The sequence below is a fragment of the Carassius gibelio genome, chromosome A21 (genome assembly GCF_023724105.1).
Source record: "Carassius gibelio isolate Cgi1373 ecotype wild population from Czech Republic chromosome A21, carGib1.2-hapl.c, whole genome shotgun sequence".
NCBI classification, from domain to species: domain Eukaryota; kingdom Metazoa; phylum Chordata; class Actinopteri; order Cypriniformes; family Cyprinidae; genus Carassius; species Carassius gibelio.
This window is the reverse complement of record NC_068391.1, coordinates 780,675-796,920: the sequence shown is the minus strand read 5'-3', so window position 1 is coordinate 796,920 and position 16,246 is coordinate 780,675. Positions and strand designations below refer to the sequence as shown.

The following is a 16,246-nucleotide window of genomic DNA, read 5'->3' as shown; positions in this document are numbered from 1 at the left end:
ATATATATATATATATATTTTTGAAAATTTTACTTTTTCTTCTCAAGTAAATGTCTTCCGATTTAAAAACGTTTAGGTATTTTTACTGAAAAATGATGCATAAATACACAGTATTTCTAGTAGGAACATAAAGCTGATTTAGTATCTAGTAAGGAATAGTTGGTCAGTTTTCTGTCGTCATTTACTCACCTCATGGTTCTGTTGAACACAAAAGCAGATGTTTAGATAAATGTTCAAGCTGCTCCGTGACGGTCAGGATCCAGAAAACATCAGTCGTCCATCTGATCACGTGATGAAAACACTTCATACTTCACTTCAAAATAAATACATACATGTTGTGAATCATGAAGATGTCCAGACACAGGAACAGCAGAGACATGTATTTCTTCTTCATGCACTGCATCACTTCCTGATGATTTTGGGGTGAACTGTGTTTTACTCCACAAGAGTGTGTTCAGGGTTCAAACATTCATAAAGACAAAAACAACACCGTTGAGCATTTTTCTTCTTTAATTTTACTATAAAGTAAATTACAATTGTGTTGGAGTGTGTGGTTTAATCAATATTCTCAATTATTAATCAAAGGTGTCTGAGCCTCAGTGTCACATCAGCTCATAAATCAAACATGATGATAATAATAATAATAATAATAAAGCCGTCCAGTGTGTCAAAAACGAGCACATCTATCTGCTGCGAGCCCTTGAAGATCTTGAGAAGCTTCATCTGGACGAGAGAGGACCGGTCAGGCAGAGGAACACTCTGAATCTGGACACATCGTTTCTCTTTAAATACTTCAGTAGATCAAAAATATTGCCAGTTTATCTCACATTAAAAAAACACATATTTCCACATCGGAAATTATAAAAAAAAACAAGAAAGATGATAACAAACCTTACTACGTAATGCAGCCACTGTGATGAGAGTATATAGATAGAATATTATATATTTTTACAATAAATAAGCAGAAATCATACAGTAGGAAGTAAACCGCTGCTCTTCATGAAGAGCGGAAACAAAAAACCCCAAGAACAAACTGATCGAGCTTGATCCCGTGACACGAGCGCACCGAAGCCCCTCGAGTGTGTGTGTGTGTGTGTGTGTGTGTGTTAGGAAAGACGCTTCCAGACCCCCTGCAGACTCGAGTGTGTGTGAGACCAAAAATACCTGATAGTGTCCGTTCCTCTCCTATTGCTCAGATTTCAGTGGAAGAGTAGCAGATGATAAACACAGGAGTAGCATCTTCAGTGATCAGTGTGTGTGTGTGTGTGTGTGTGTGGGTGTGTGTGTGTGTGTGTGCGTGTGTGTGTGTGTGTGTGTGCGTGTGTGTGAGTGTGTGTGTGTGTGTGTGTGTGCGTGTGTGTGTGTGTGTGTGTGTGTCTAGCTGCTGTCCTCCTCCATCAGTTTGGCCAGACTGTCTCGCAGCTCGCTCAGCTCAAAGATCTTTCAGTGTGTGTGTGTGTGTGTGTGTGTGCGCGTGTGTGTGTGTGTGTGTGTGTGTGTGTGTCTAGCTGCTGTCCTCCTCCATCAGTTTGGCCAGACTGTCTCGTAGCTCGCTCAGCTCAAAGATCTTTCCGTCCAGCAGCTGGAGCAGCGAGCGCAGACTCTTCCTGAAGCTGTGGCTCTCCAGCTCACTGTTCTCCAGACGCTGCTCCAGATCCAGCAGCTGAGACTCCAGCTCCACGTTCCTCCGCTCCGTCTCCTGATGGAGCAAACACACAGCTTCATCCAGTTAATTACAGCACGTGCTGATTAATTCAGCTAATTAATCACACATCAGCCAGATGAGAAGTTACTCCCGAAAGAACATTTAATATCATCATCGTGTTGAGTGAGGAAAGCATTGAACAGGTACTGCACAAAGTAGCTTTGGAAATAAATAATAATAATAAATGGGTATTAAAGTGTTGTTGTTTTTTTAAATCAACAGTAGGAGTCAATGAGTGAGTCATTCATTCAAACGATTCATTCAATCAGATGATTCTTTTGGAAACAAAGCAGATGACTCTCTTTACGAACGAATCATTGAATCATTAGCTTGCTCAGTTTATTTAAAACCACCTTCAGTAACGAATCGCTGCTATGTGCTGATGCTCAACAGATCTACTGAGGCTTTGGAGCTATTTCCATTAGAGAAATTGAGCAAAACAAGAGTAGAGTAAATACAAGAGAAGGTTTAGGCTGGTATCAGTCACACATCATGATCATCAGACGAGGACAGGTGCAGATTCACCTGTAGTTTCTGAGCGAGAGAGTCTTTCTGTGTTTGCAGCTGGCTGGCCTTCTCCACTTCCTGTTTGAGATTCTCCAGTTCCTGTGGGGAACAGACTCAGACTGAGCTCTGTGTGTGTGTGTGTGTGTGTGAAGCAGTGGATGGGTGTTTGCTGTGGTGCTCTGACCTCCTCTCTGGCCTTCAGCTCGGCCTCCAGCTCCTCGATGGTCTGGTTCAGCTCTGTTTTCTGTGTTTTGGCGCCGGCGGTTTGTCCGCTCACACACTCCAGCTCCGTCACCTGAAACACACACAGAGTCACGTAGAGCCGCAGTATACTCCAGAGCTGATCTGATCTGCTGATGTGTGTCTGACCCGTCGGTGCAGTCGCTCGGCCTCGTCCTGATACGCCGCTAGCTGCTGCTTCCACTGCTTGACGTTAGCCGTGGACTCCAGCAGCGCCGCCGTTAGCTTAGCATTGTTCCCCTTCAGAGCCGCCAGCTCGGCCTCCCAGTGTTTAGTGATGGACGACGAGCTGCAACACAACACCGCAGAACTAGTCTGGAACCACATCTAGAGTGTGTGTTTGTGTGTGTGTGTGCGTGTGTGTGTGTGTGTGTGTGTGTGGACCTGTGAGGGAAGGGTACAGCGTTGATCTCGGCGCGGCTCTCGGTGTTGAAGGGTGCGTCAGGGGTCACTCTCTCGTTCGTCCCGTTGATGTTCTCTGGAGTCACAGGAGACTGAAGATCACCGGTCGCTGATTCCTGCCACACACACACACACACACACACACTCAGCTCAAGCTGATCAGAGACACAGCAAACACACAGATCAGGAAACACACACACATTTGGCTTCGGCTGGAAACAGAATATCACACACAATTGAGGAAGAGAACCGACACACCTTCAGATCTAATCAGTCGTCTATGACTCTGTTTTTATTCAGTCTTAGTCCTGTGCCAGATGTCATTTTTAGTTTTTATCATATTTAGTCCACCGTTTTAGCCAATTAAATTGGTCACATTTCAGCCACAATGAAATGATGTCCTTTTAAGAGAAAGCTCTGATGGGGGATTTAAACACACCTGGCAACCGCAAGCATTTGTGTTTCTCTAGTTATTATTATATTGTACAGAACTTTGGTCAGCGTTGGTTGTTTATAAATGTGCTTCATAAATGAACATTGAACATTTTTATTATGTATTATTTTTCATCATAAAAGGTCATTAAATAAAGAATTTAAAACTATTTTCATTACAAGTGAGAACTGAGGGGAAATCTGTGTGACGCTCATGAAGAGGATTTTCTTGTTCACAACAAATACGAGTGTTTCTGGACAAGCGTGTTGTTTTTAGGCTTGTTTGAGGGAATCTGCGGGAGAACGCACAGATGAACACTAATCTGACTCACGGTGACTGCGAGGAACACAGCTAGCGCTTCTTACCTTCACTGGCGTCCGAATCTGTGCCACGTCACGAGAGAAATAATGAAGAAACACTCATCAGAACTGATCAGAGCGGAGCGGGAGAATAAACGAGGAGTGTTGGGACTGAAGGGTTCAGGTGTGACACGGTTTGGGGGTTTAACTGGGTCTCGGGTCAGATTTGGAGGACATTTAAGGATGACCTTACGGTGTGTTTCTCCTTACCTTCAAGCGCGGGAAGCACGAGACGGATTTGCGCTTGAGAGACAAAGTGATTGAGGATGTCAGAATGAGTCCTAACACACTGGTCTGAGCTGGTTTAGTGTGGTTTATACCTGTGAGGGTGAGCTGGTCAACTCCATCTTCTCCTGAGATCTCTCTTTGGCTAACCGCGCCGCTTCTTTGAACTCTGCAAACTTGTCAGCAAACTGCAGAGGGATAGAAGAAGAGGGATGCGTCAGGAGACCAGGATGTGATCTGAGAGAAGCCGGGTCTGGGTCCGGACTCACTTTGCTCAGATGCGCCTCGGAGGAGAAGCCCAGGCCGTACACGGTGTTGGCCCGACTGTCCGCCCACTGACCGAACTTGTGTGAGGTTTTGGTGAAGGTCATGTTGGGGGTGATGGTGCTGTTGATGATGGCCTGCAGAAACAGAACATCGCTGACAAACCAGGAATCAATGCAAGGAGACACAAATAGATTCACCAAAATCAAAACAAGAACAAGTTTCTGCCAACTGGCTCAGAAAAATACGATTAATTCAAAGCGAAACCAGCTTCACTCCTTATTAACAGATATTTGTTCTTGTTTTCAACTTTTGATCAATTTCTCAGAAAGTGAGACTTATGATAATTTTACAGCTTTGGTAAATGTCTCTAAATGTAAGAACGTTTAGATATTTGCGCTGGGAAAAATACTGAGGGGATTCTTATTTCTGTAGTGCAGCCAACATTCAATGACTTTATGAAGACTGCTGATGCACTGTGTGGAAATGTACAGAAAGTGTCAAATTTAAATAAAGTTAAAATTCCTGCGTGTCACATGACCATCAAAGAACGTGAATACATTAAATTACAATCTTCACTCTTACATTTCTAGTAAATTTCACAAATGTTTATAAGAAATGACGAGTGAATGAAACTGAAATAGTATGTTGTTTGTAAAAGGTACACAAATCATTGAAAGTCAATAGTATTTTTTCAAATGAATGCAATGTGATTTATCATTAGCAAACGATAAACTGTATTTTTATTAACATTAACAAAAGATAATAAATGCTGTAAAATATATATTTTTCATAGTTCATGTAAACTAACGAATATTCTCTCATCATTTCCTCTTGCTCACGTCCTTTCAATATCTTCTATATGCAGAAACTCACACAGGTCTGGAACGACGAGAGGAAGAGGAAGTGATGACAGAATGGTCACTTTAATGTTATCAAACGGGTGTTAATCGTTGAAACAGTAGGTCTGATGAGGACGAAAAGCGGGGACCTCTGACCTTTGACCCGTCCAGGCTGATGATGCGGTAGACGGTGCGTGTGCTGTCGTAGAAGTAGGACACGGTCACGGCGTGTTTGCTGGTGGGAACCCAGTTCTTCTTGGTGCTGGGGTCGATCTGGAAGACGTGCGCTCTGCTGCTGAAGATGGGCTGCTCTCTGCAGGAAACACAAGACACACTGCTGCAGTGCATGATGGGAAGGCACAATCCCCCACCAGATCAGCTGAGCACATCTGCACCAATCCACACTCAGATTAGGACTCGTGCTGGATTATATAGGATTTTCTGGGCAGAGTAACTATTAACGCTTCGCTTTAGTCCAGGACTAGAGTTAATCTGCGCTAGATAAGAGCCGCGGTTCTCTATCAGTTCATCTGCCAGACGCACGGAAATCCCAGCATGCAAAGCAAAGCCAGCTTCCCTGTTCCTCTGTGTTCAGAACATCTTATCTGACTCCCTCCTGCTTCAGATCCATCACCAGACAACGCTCACTGTTAATCACAGAGGTCAGAGGTCAGAGGTCACACAGCTGCTGATCCGAGCTCTTCACAGCTTCATCACTGGATCTGAGTGTGTGTGTGTGTGTGTGTGTGTGTAGCCGGTAATTAATCACATTCTCAGCGAGAACAGAAGCGGATCTGTGTGGATCAGACGAGAGACGGCACCTGAGCTTCCTTTAAACAGTTAACTCCTCCTAAAATCATCACGCACATAAATCTCAGGGAGTGTTGCTCGATCTGGATTCATTCATGTAAGTCAGGGCTTTACAATCAGTCAAACTCAAATGTTGATATATAACACAATATATAGATGGATATAACTGGACAAAACACAGAATAAACAGACGGTTCATTCTCTCTCACGTCGCTCCAGACCTGATGGAGTTTCTTTCTTCTGGTGATGAATAGAGTATTGTTTCTATGTCAAGAGGAGCGTATTTAACACATTCTTTAACACAGCTCTCATGTTCAGCAGAAGAACGAAACTCGTACAGGTTTGGAACGAGTCGAGGAAGAGGAAAGGATGAGAGAATTGTGATTTCTGGGAGAACTGTGGCTTTAAATGAAATTCAGGAACAAATAAATCACTCCGTCAGATTTCCTCATGATGGCAGAAGATGAGTAATAAACGATATTCAGACAGATTTATCAGACACACACACACACACACACTCAGACACACACAGAGACACACACAGAAACACACAGAGACACACACACACAAACAGACACACACACAGCAGCACGAGTGGAGACACACACACACACACAGAGACACACACACACACACACACACACACTGAGACACACACACACAGTGACATGTGTATATATGTGTTCTGAGTATATTTATTATATATATGTCTTGTGTGTGTGTGTGTGTGTGTGTATGTGTGTGTGTGTGTCTCTCTCTCTCTCTCTCTCTCTGTGTGTGTGTGTGTGTGTCTCTGTGTTTCTCTCTCTTTGTGTGTGTGTGTGTGTGTGTGTGTGTGTGTGTGTGTGTGTGTGTCTCTCTCTCTCTCTCTGTGCGTGTGTCTCTCTCTCTCTCTCTCTCTGTGTGTGTGTGTGTGTGTGTGTGTGTGTGTGTGTGTCTCTGTGTGGACCCACAGTAGGAAATCAGCTCTAATCACACACACGACTGATAATGAATTTGACTACAAGACACCGAACCATTGTTCAACTACGTGTGTGTGTGTGTGTGTGTGTGTGTGTGTGTGTGTGTGTCACTGTTCACACACACACAGATAAAAGTCAAACTGGTTGATGAGGCTTTGACATCGGCAGCTCTCTCTATCTCTCTCTTTCTCACACACACACAGATTGTGTTAATGAACACACACACACACAGATTGTGTTAATGAACACACACACACACACACACACACACACAGGCCAAGGGTGAAGCGGTCCATCTGCTCACACTGGGCATGACATAATCACTGGACAAACACACACCGCACTAAACATGACATCACACACACACACACACACACACACACACACATCACACACACATCTCTCACACTTTCATTCATGATAAAATCTTTACTATGATTAAGAATAATTCGGTGTATTTTCAGAGTAATGTCTGTGACCGGATTCATCAGGTGCAGGTTCGCTGATATGATTTCTCATATTTGATCATATTTGCTGATTCTGAGATCATCAGTCTCTGATCGATGTGTTTGATTGGCTGATGAACAGCAGTGATCGGTTTCTTCCTGTCACTTTTAACTCAAATACAATCCATAATAACACTTCCTCTGCTGTTCTCTCACAGATGTGTTTAGATCTGTTTAAACGCTGCTTGATCTGTGCAGATTTCTCTCCTGATTCAGACCAGAACACTTTTTCACTGGAGGAAGTGTTATTCTGGATTATAGACTCTGTGTGTTTGAGTTAAAATCATCTTAATGCTGGATGTGTTTCAGGTTTTGTCTTCTCCAGATGTTCACTGATGGACTGGAGTGCTGTGGATTATTGGGATGTTTTTATCAGACTCTCATTCTGACGGCACCCATTCACTGCAGAGCATCCATTGATGAGACACTGATGCAGTGCTACATTTCTACAAACCTGATGAAGACACACACTCCTCCTGATCTCAGATGAACTGGGACTGATCGTGTTTTCAGCAGATCATTGAGTAGAGTAACACACTTAAATAGATGTCAGTGTCATGAAATTATAGAAATACTAACGCTTGTGAATCGCACATCTGCTCTCAGTTCAGATCAGCTCGACTTAAGAGAATCATACAGAAACAATAGCAATATTTGACAGTGACATCACACAGAGTGATGATGACATCATCTCAGCCTCAGCCAATCAGCAAGCAGCAGCACAGTATCTTCAGACAGCTGGTGTACAGCTCAGTGGTTTCAGAGAAGCACACTTCAGATACAGCAGCTATTTTGGGTCCTGGCTCTGGACCCCTGCCCCGCTTTGAGAAGAGACACAGACACACAACACATCCCTGCTGCATGTGACTGATCTCATCCTAAATCACAAATCTGCGCTGGCAGGGACCGTTCAGAGTCAATAATCTTCTGTGAAGCCTCATGAACTCACTGTGTTACTGCAATGTTCTCCTTTCAGCTGATAACAGCACAATCACCTCCAGGAGCTGTGTGTCTCAACAGCATCACAGGACAATCCACCAAACATCAGCATCACATGAAGCAGCAGCTGGAGCAAAAGCAGTAAGATCATGGTCACATACCCCATTTTGCTGTTTCACAGATCTCCGCTAATGCGCTCGTGTTGACGCTGCTTCAGTCCGACGCGACGCTCAGCATCCGAGCGCTGTTCATGATGAAGAGGATGAAGAGGATGAAGAAGAAGACGAGTGATGCTCCAGATACTGAGAGAGGATCATCGGATCCTCAGCATCCTCCTCCTGCAGCGGCCAGATGATTGATTTCCTCTCGCATCTGTCTCGCGCTCCTGCTGTCTGTCATCACGCAGTCGCGTCACTCTCCGAACTCTGACATCACGGACAGTACACGTGTCCCGTCACTTCCGGCTGCTTCATCAGACGAGCAGCTAAAGACTGCGATCACACCGGAGCTCTTCCGCGGCGCCATCCAGCGGACACTGCGGCAGAACACCGCGCCATCGCCATCCGTCAGCTCACAATCCGACTGCACTGATCTTACGGTTAACGTGAACCTGAATGTATAGGCGCATCCCAAATCGCTCGCTTATGCACTTTTCCCTGACGTTTTGTAGTATAAACAGAGCGAGTGGATGATGCACTTTAATGACCGAGTGTGGAATGTTGCACTTCATGCACACAATGACGTCATGAAGGGGGAGGAGCTATCAGACTCCGATTATGAATGACAGAATAACCTTATATAATTCATACATACACTACAGGGTTGAGTAGTGCACAAGTACACAGTGTATCATTTGGAACGGAGCTTATGTGAACAGTAATTAGGCCGAATAATACTTAATTAAATCGATTAACTGTCCTTCATGCAATTAGCTGGTTAGAGCACCAACAGAGCACACTTTACCACACACACACACACACACTCTCTCTCTCAGCTTCTGATTTCGTCCTGATCTTGAGTTACTCATAACTGCAGTGACAGACATCAGCAGGTGCTTTCCTCCAGATCACAGATGTAGACTACACTTTCAACAGGTTTTCTTTTACCCTCTCCTCATTAAAATCACTAGCACGGTTTGTACAAATAAATGATTTTGAAGAACAAAATGAACTTCTGTGAAAAATCTTGTGACCTATTTCTACCCGTCTCACACATTTTCACCAATTTACATAGAGCTCTTTTTTATAGTCCTCTTTATTATTCGTTGGCTGTAATGTGAAATACTGTATTGGTTGGTACAGTTCCTTGAGTGGATTAATAAAACATTAAACATTAAACATTAAACTGCTCTGTGTGTGTGCATTTCGGATGGGTTAAATGCAGAGCACAAATTCTGAGTATGGGTCACCATACTTGGCTGAATGTCACTTCACTTTCACTTTCACTTTCAACAGTCATTTTGCTTATGTTATATAATCTTTCCTTCTTAAATTCATTAGAGGGAAGGTCGGAACAAAGTCGGGGCTCATCCGGGATTTAAACCCAGGAGCTCTCTAAATATTTTAAAACAGAGAATAACTAGAAACTATGCAATTGTAAAATTATTTTTCTTACATTTTTACACCTTCTGTAACTATGGGAAACCTAAAAAGGGTCACGTGAGAATCTGTTACTGGGAAAATGATGAGATATATACACATAGACGCATTGAGTGTTAAACAGATTTATTGCTGCAACACAACACCCAAAAACAGAATTTCAGAAGCAACCAGATCTTGGAGTGACGCCACAGATGCATCAGATTTTTGACATCTTTCATTCTGATTGGTCTCTGGGTGAATATTTGACTTGTGTAGTTTAATGCAGCCCATAATTCAACATCTAGTCTGTTTTCCTTCAACTCCACATGACCTGCAGGACCTCGGAGAAGCTCACGTATCTGTGAAGTATTTTTAGGTTTGGCAGGGCGAAGCAAAAAACCCAATCGCTGCTTTCACAATGTGACACCAGGAGCACAACGTTAAACTCTGGACAGCCTTGCTGTTACCAGGATGCGCTGATAAATCTTCAAGCACAATTAAAATTTCACCTTTTGAGGATGACTGGCACCTGCGAGTAGATACACCATGCCTCACTGCATTCTGCAGCTCTCGCAGAAAACAGGCGCCGCGTCAAGCTATTTACAGATAATGCTGAGCAAGAGAAAGCTCCCACAGCTGAACTGACACCAACAGAGCGACCCGTTCGCCTGTAACGCACTTCTGATTAATGCAACCTGCAACAAAAATGGAAACGATGGAAATAATGGATCCAGAGAGCCAGATGACCGCACTGCTGGACGACTCTCTGGCTGAAGAACAGCTGAACGATGAAGAGGAGGATCTGAGCAACAGGTGAGCAGCTCAAACACACATCAGATTAGAGGAGATCAGCCATGTCATAATCTTCACTGGTGTTCCTGCTTGCACAAGCCTGCCAATGCATGACTATTACTACTGTTAGCGTGACTTTTTGTTATTAATGCAATGCTTGAATGATGAATCAGTGTTAACTACCCTGCAGCTTGAGAGAGGTGGTCCAGGACGGAGCGGTCAAGCCGAAGCTCCACTGCCTGATGATGGATCCGTCCTTCTCCATGGTCACGGTCCAGAGCGAGGACAGCGGGATCGTTTGGGAAACTGCTTCCAGCCGCTGCTCCACACCTTGGGCTTCCGAGCTCAATGAACCCGGATACAGCTGCTGCGGCTCCGGAGCGGCCGGAAGGATCCTCTTCATTATGGACGAAGAACTGATGAGCAGAAGGAAGAGGAAGCCCAAGTCTGAGAAACCAAAGATGCTCCCTCAGGTCAGTCACGAGATCCTCGCTGAAGCCGAGAGACCGGCCATGGTGGAAGTGTCCCGGCCCAATGTGACTCCAGAAGAAGGGACAGAGGAGCACAAAACAGCTGATCAGAGAGAAAAGAACCAGCGTTTGTTCAGTCTCATCTCTGAAGGATCGGAGATACTAAACATCATCGCTCCACCGAGAGTCTTCACCGTGGATGAAGAGGAGAGCAGAGGTCTGGAAGATAACTTGTATTACCTCGAGGAGACGCCTGCTGTGAGATCCCCAGAGATCCTGGATGAACCTGAGCTGGACATTTACACTGATTCTGTAGAGACGGAGAAGAGCGTTTCAGTGATACCAGAGCCAGGTGTCCAGATGCCGTTTCTGCCCATCCAAGTGTCCCGAAGAGGACAGACAGCTGAAGACTACTTTGAGAAGTTCACGCTCCTTGACCATCAAGCTCCATCCGGAGCAGCACCAGCAGAAGAAGCCCAGCAGGAAACAGAGGACAGGTTCACGGAAGAAGATGATAAAGCAGTTGGTCCTGAAGCGGAAACAAGACTTTCTGGAGTCTCCTCGGCTGTGAGTATGCTGGACATTTCTGCCGAACACTTGGACGATGTGTTTTACGGCGGAGGGAGTGAGCCGCCTTCTGCTGCGAGTGTTTGTGGAAAGGAAAGACAGTTTTCCAAATCCTCTCTGAAGGAAAGCGGAAGCGTCTTGTTTGGGAGCGAGGAGTCGGTCCTCACTCCCATATACCTTCCTGAAGGTCCTCCGAAGATCATTGACCCCAACCTGCTGGAGGAGCCCAAAGCCTTGGCGTTTCTCTACTCGGACCTGTACGCAGACGCCGTCGGAACCAGAAGGAAGCAGGACGATGACGTGGAGAGCGTGACCTCGGAGAAATCCTTCCACAGTCAAGCGTCTGACTCCGAGGACAGAGGATATCTGGAGAAGTTTGTGCTCAGGGCGGAGACTCTGGGAGAAGTCGTTCCTGAGATACGTCCTGAAGAACCGCATGATCCTTTCAGACTCGCCGGATACGAGATACACCACAAAGAAGAAGAAGTGGACACTCAGACAGAAGAGCATGAAGAGATCACGGATTTCTTTAGGAACAGTGCGTCTTCATCGCCCTGTGAACCTGACGACTTCCTGCAGCTGGAGGAAGAGGAAAAGATCGAAGCCGTCAGGACGCCTCGGGTCACTTTCAAAGACGAAACGCCAAAGAATAAGACAGAACAACAGGGGAGCGATCATCTAGCGTTGGCTGACGACACAGACTTTTCAGATGAGTTCTTACCAGTTGAATTGAGCGAGGATTGTCCGGCGTGGGAGGAAAACTTGCAGACGGTTGTCAGAGCTGCGGGAAAACCAACTTCAACACACACAAATGAGCTAAAACCAAAACCAAAGTCAGTAAGCGATAAAAGCTCTCCAGCACCAACCCAAGCCCAAAACACAGCCAGACCCATGATTCCACGCCACAAACCCTTCCTGGATCTGAGTCCTCTGCTGCCTGTCCAGACCGAGGACGAGACACACACACCAGAAAAAGAGAACACCAGCTCTGACGCCTCATTCAGCACCGAAGCAGCGGTCAGCAACCAGCACTGTCCGATCCCCAAACACCCTCCTGACGTGACGGACTCCAGAAGAGAGAGCCGTGATGATAGAAATCCCACAAATCTGCTGCACGAGGAGAGAGCTGAAGCTCATTTGAGCCTCGCTGATTCGCTGGCTTGACCACCACTGATCCGTCAGCATCTGCGTCCGTCTTTCAACAAAACAGAACATTATCAGGAGTCTCTGTCCGTCGTGATGCCTCTGAGATTCACCTGGAGAAACAGATAAAGATGTAGACAGTTCCTGTACAGTATACTGCTGTAGAAGACAAATGAACTGTGTTTGTGAGTGTATGCACAGATTATCATCAGCTGAAAACAAGTTAATGACTTTAAGAAGGTATAATGTATAATAACCTGTGCTTAAATGATGTACATATGGTTATAATAGTCACTTCTCAAAGTAAAACCATGCAGCCCAGGCTTCAGCATATGTACGTGCAAATCAGATCAGTCACAAACACATGTAAACATTTGTCAATACAATGAATAAAGTATCAATTATTTACTGTTGAAATGGTGAATTGTCCAAATGTTTTAGACCCAAATTTGCATCTACCAAAAAATTAAAATATGGATATAAGTGAACATGCAATCCCAGTCTTTGCCAGAAGGTGGCGCTTGTGGAGCAGCAGAGTTCTCATTTACTCAATGTCAAAAAACACAAATATTGCAGACATGCAAGACAGACATGAGGAGTACATCATGTGTGTGTCTTCTGTGTATGAATCACGTGTGTGAACGAGTGTTACCTGCGGTGCACAGAATCTGAGTCCAGATCCGCTTCTGATTCACTTCTGTCTTCACTTTACATCACCCATGACACCATACATCAAGTGCATTTGTTTTTTAGCAGATACCTTCATACAAATGAGGAAAAACCCTTGTATAACATTTCAGCTCAAATATTCTGCTAGTAAACCTTTAAAATAAGTTTCTAAACAAGAAAAACAAGTTGAGACGAGTAACTCCACATTAAACTGTTATTTGCGTGCAAACATTTTTAAATTGAGAAATAAAATAAAAATCATCATGACAAGCATAAAAGAAATGAATTGTTCAGTGAAGTCACTTTTGCCGAAATCTGAGTTTGGTAATATTCTGTATTTGATGATTTTATGGTAGGAAAAGATTTCAAGAAACATCCTAAGAGAGATTCAGTGGAAGTGAAGAACAAGCCTCTTTTACAGAGTAATGATCTTTTAACAACAGACAAAAGCACAGATATAGAAATATTCACAAATCTCAAACTGTCCCAACACCAGGAGTGTGTGTTTATAATCATATACAGGCATCGACTGATTTAACACACCTGATGAGCTAATAGAAGATCATGACAATCAGGAAATAACGACTGGAACAGAGTCTTAGACAACTATTATTATTATTATTATTATTATTATTATTAATCTCTCTTTACACCCAGTGTTGTGTGGACCTCTTCCTTCAGTACATCATGGTTTTATTGCAGTTAAACAGCACAGACGTGCAGCAGACCATCGTCCAGTCCATCACGTTCATCATGAGATCGCAAATAAAAAGTGAATATGATTAAAAATACAACATAGGAAAAACGATGAGTTCCCCAAAAGATAATGGCTTTAGTGATGGATGTGTGATTGAGTTCTCCGCCGGGAGTGTTCAACACTAAAACATCCAGACGAGAACGTGCTTCCTCTCTCAGGATCATCAGCGTTTGATCAGTGATGGGCTTCGTGACCGCAGGAGTCGTGAGGAGAGTCAAGCTTATGTCTCTCTCTCTGCCTCCAGACAAATAATCACGGTTGTTCCTTATAAAGACACGAGCAGGACATCCTCACTCACACACACACACACACACACACACACACACACACACACACACACACATATATGTTTATATATACACAAACACAATCACTCGGGCACATTATCATTTACAAATAAAAACAACCCTAGAATAAGGCAGCTCTCACTGCTGTCCATGTGCAACACAGAAACGAGCCCGCCCCACACACACACACACACACACACACACACGCGCGCCCGTGAGCTCACTGTAGTGTGACGTGACACACGTGTGTTGTAGGAGAGCAGCGTAGCGTCCTCCTCGTGAACACACAGGTGTTTCTGTGCCGTCAGTGAGGAACATCACGATCACATCAGATGGACGTCCAGCGCTGGTGACCGTCTCTTTACCTGCTGGTGTCCATCGGATCCTCCTGGAAGTTCTCACACTGCTCCATCACCTTACTGCACACACACGCACACACACACACACACACTACATCAGACCAATCCAGAAACACTTCTCTAGCATGATGTGATCCACGAATGATCCACCAATCAGTGTCAGACTCATCACACACTGCGTTATGAGAACTTAGAGGTCAGAATAAGGTCAGTAATATCTCCAGATGAACTCTTACTGGACAGAAGCACACAAAAGTGTGTGTGTGTGGGTGTGTGTGTGCTCTTGTTTTTGTGTCATCTCAGGATGTATAATGACATGGGTATGACACAGGTATTACAAGGAGAGGGTGACTTATGAGGACATAACCCATGTCCCCATTTTTCAAAACACTTATAAATCATACAGAATGAGTTTTTTTGAGAAAGTAAAAATGCACAACGTTTCCTGTGAGGGTTAGGGTTGGTGTAGGGCCATAGAATATACAGTTTGTACAGAATAAAAACCATTACACGTGTGTGTGTGTGTGTGTGTGTTGTTACCGTGCCATGTCTTTGGTCTCCTGATGAGAGGACTCCAGCTCTAGAACTTTCTGCAGCAGAATGATGCCGCCTTCCTTTATCAACAGAGGGCAGTATTTACTCGCTACAGGATCAAAACAGAGAGAGAGGGAGAGAGAGAGGGAGAGGGAGAGGGAGAGAGAGAGAGGGAGAGAGAGAGAGAGAGAGAGAGAGAGAGAGAGAGAGAGACTGTTTGAACTGAGCTGAATGAGAGCAATGTTTTGTCTTAAGTTGTTCCAAACCTGCTTGAGTTTCTTTCTTCTGTTGAACAGAAAAATCATATATTTTGCAGAATGTGTGCAGGTGACGGTAGCCATTGACTTACATTGCACAGAAAAAAAAAAAGTTTCTTCAAATATCTGTGTGTTCATCAGAAGAAAGAAAGTCGTGCAGGTTAGGAAGGTGGTGAGGAGAGCAGATGATGATCATGTTTGGGAGAATGATTCGTGACTCACGGTACACAGACACCAGGTTATAGAGCGCCCAGGTGGCCCAGTGCTGACTGACCGGAGCACAGCTCTGAGGAAGCAGACGCAGGATGGGCTCGAACGACCTGCAGACGGACGACAGACGGGTCACGGACCAGCTCAAACAGAGGAGTTACGCTCGTTACTAGCTAGAGGCTAACCTGGATCTCATTCATATGGTTTATTCAGTGGAATTAATGATGATGTTTGTGTATCAGTCTTACACACAGCTCCATTTCTGATCCTAACTACAAACATTCATTACTCTTCACAACTCTGTAAATCCCAGTTCGATTACAAAATGCCACTGTTGTTACTGTTTTTTTTATGGAAAAAACCAAACCAATCATTTTCCATTTATTAAATTGTTTTGTATTATTACAATCTAAGTCAATGCTTCGAA

General features: G+C 44.3%; 3 protein-coding genes across 3 annotated transcripts in view; 1 reads left to right on the top strand and 2 right to left on the bottom strand.

The window, feature by feature from the left end:
- Positions 1–492: 492 nt before the first annotated feature.
- Positions 493–9,261, bottom strand: LOC127941401 (homer protein homolog 1). Its single transcript, XM_052536398.1, has 9 exons — positions 8,356–9,261; positions 5,134–5,290; positions 4,141–4,272; positions 3,967–4,059; positions 2,837–2,970; positions 2,582–2,741; positions 2,397–2,507; positions 2,231–2,311; positions 493–1,699 (listed from the first exon to the last, which is right to left on the bottom strand). The coding sequence occupies exons 1-9, from the start codon at positions 8,358–8,360 to the stop codon at positions 1,505–1,507; spliced, it is 1,068 nt and encodes a 355-aa protein (XP_052392358.1). The 5' UTR covers positions 8,361–9,261; the 3' UTR covers positions 493–1,504.
- An 852-nt stretch (positions 9,262–10,113) lies between these two features.
- On the top strand, positions 10,114–13,163 carry si:ch1073-398f15.1 (cardiomyopathy-associated protein 5). The gene is made up of 2 exons (XM_052537334.1): positions 10,114–10,587; positions 10,757–13,163. Exons 1-2 carry the CDS (start codon positions 10,463–10,465, stop codon positions 12,765–12,767), a joined length of 2,136 nt encoding a protein of 711 aa, XP_052393294.1. The 5' UTR covers positions 10,114–10,462; the 3' UTR covers positions 12,768–13,163.
- A 568-nt stretch (positions 13,164–13,731) lies between these two features.
- zer1 (zyg-11 related, cell cycle regulator) overlaps positions 13,732–16,246 on the bottom strand; it is an 8,579-nt gene continuing 6,064 nt past the window's right edge. The window contains exons 14-16 of the mRNA XM_052537333.1: positions 15,832–15,929; positions 15,359–15,461; positions 13,732–14,878 (exon numbers count right to left, since the gene is read on the bottom strand). Coding sequence (XP_052393293.1) covers positions 14,821–14,878; positions 15,359–15,461; positions 15,832–15,929 — 259 coding nt within the window. The 3' untranslated portion in view covers positions 13,732–14,820. The remainder of the gene's footprint in view (positions 14,879–15,358; positions 15,462–15,831; positions 15,930–16,246) is intronic.

Excerpts from the sequence above, each read along its gene's own strand:
- LOC127941401 (XM_052536398.1), bottom strand. Across the intron at positions 4,060-4,140 it reads CCGAGGCGCATCTGAGCAAA|TTTGCTGACAAGTTTGCAGA; the intron begins GTGAGTCCGGAC and ends ATCCCTCTGCAG. Across the intron at positions 1,700-2,230 it reads CTCTCGCTCAGAAACTACAG|GAGACGGAGCGGAGGAACGT; the intron begins GTGAATCTGCAC and ends TTGCTCCATCAG.
- si:ch1073-398f15.1 (XM_052537334.1), top strand. The coding sequence starts at position 10,463 with ATGCAACCTGCAACAAAAATGGAAACGATGGAAATAATGGATCCAGAG. Across the intron at positions 10,588-10,756 it reads GAGGAGGATCTGAGCAACAG|CTTGAGAGAGGTGGTCCAGG; the intron begins GTGAGCAGCTCA and ends ACTACCCTGCAG.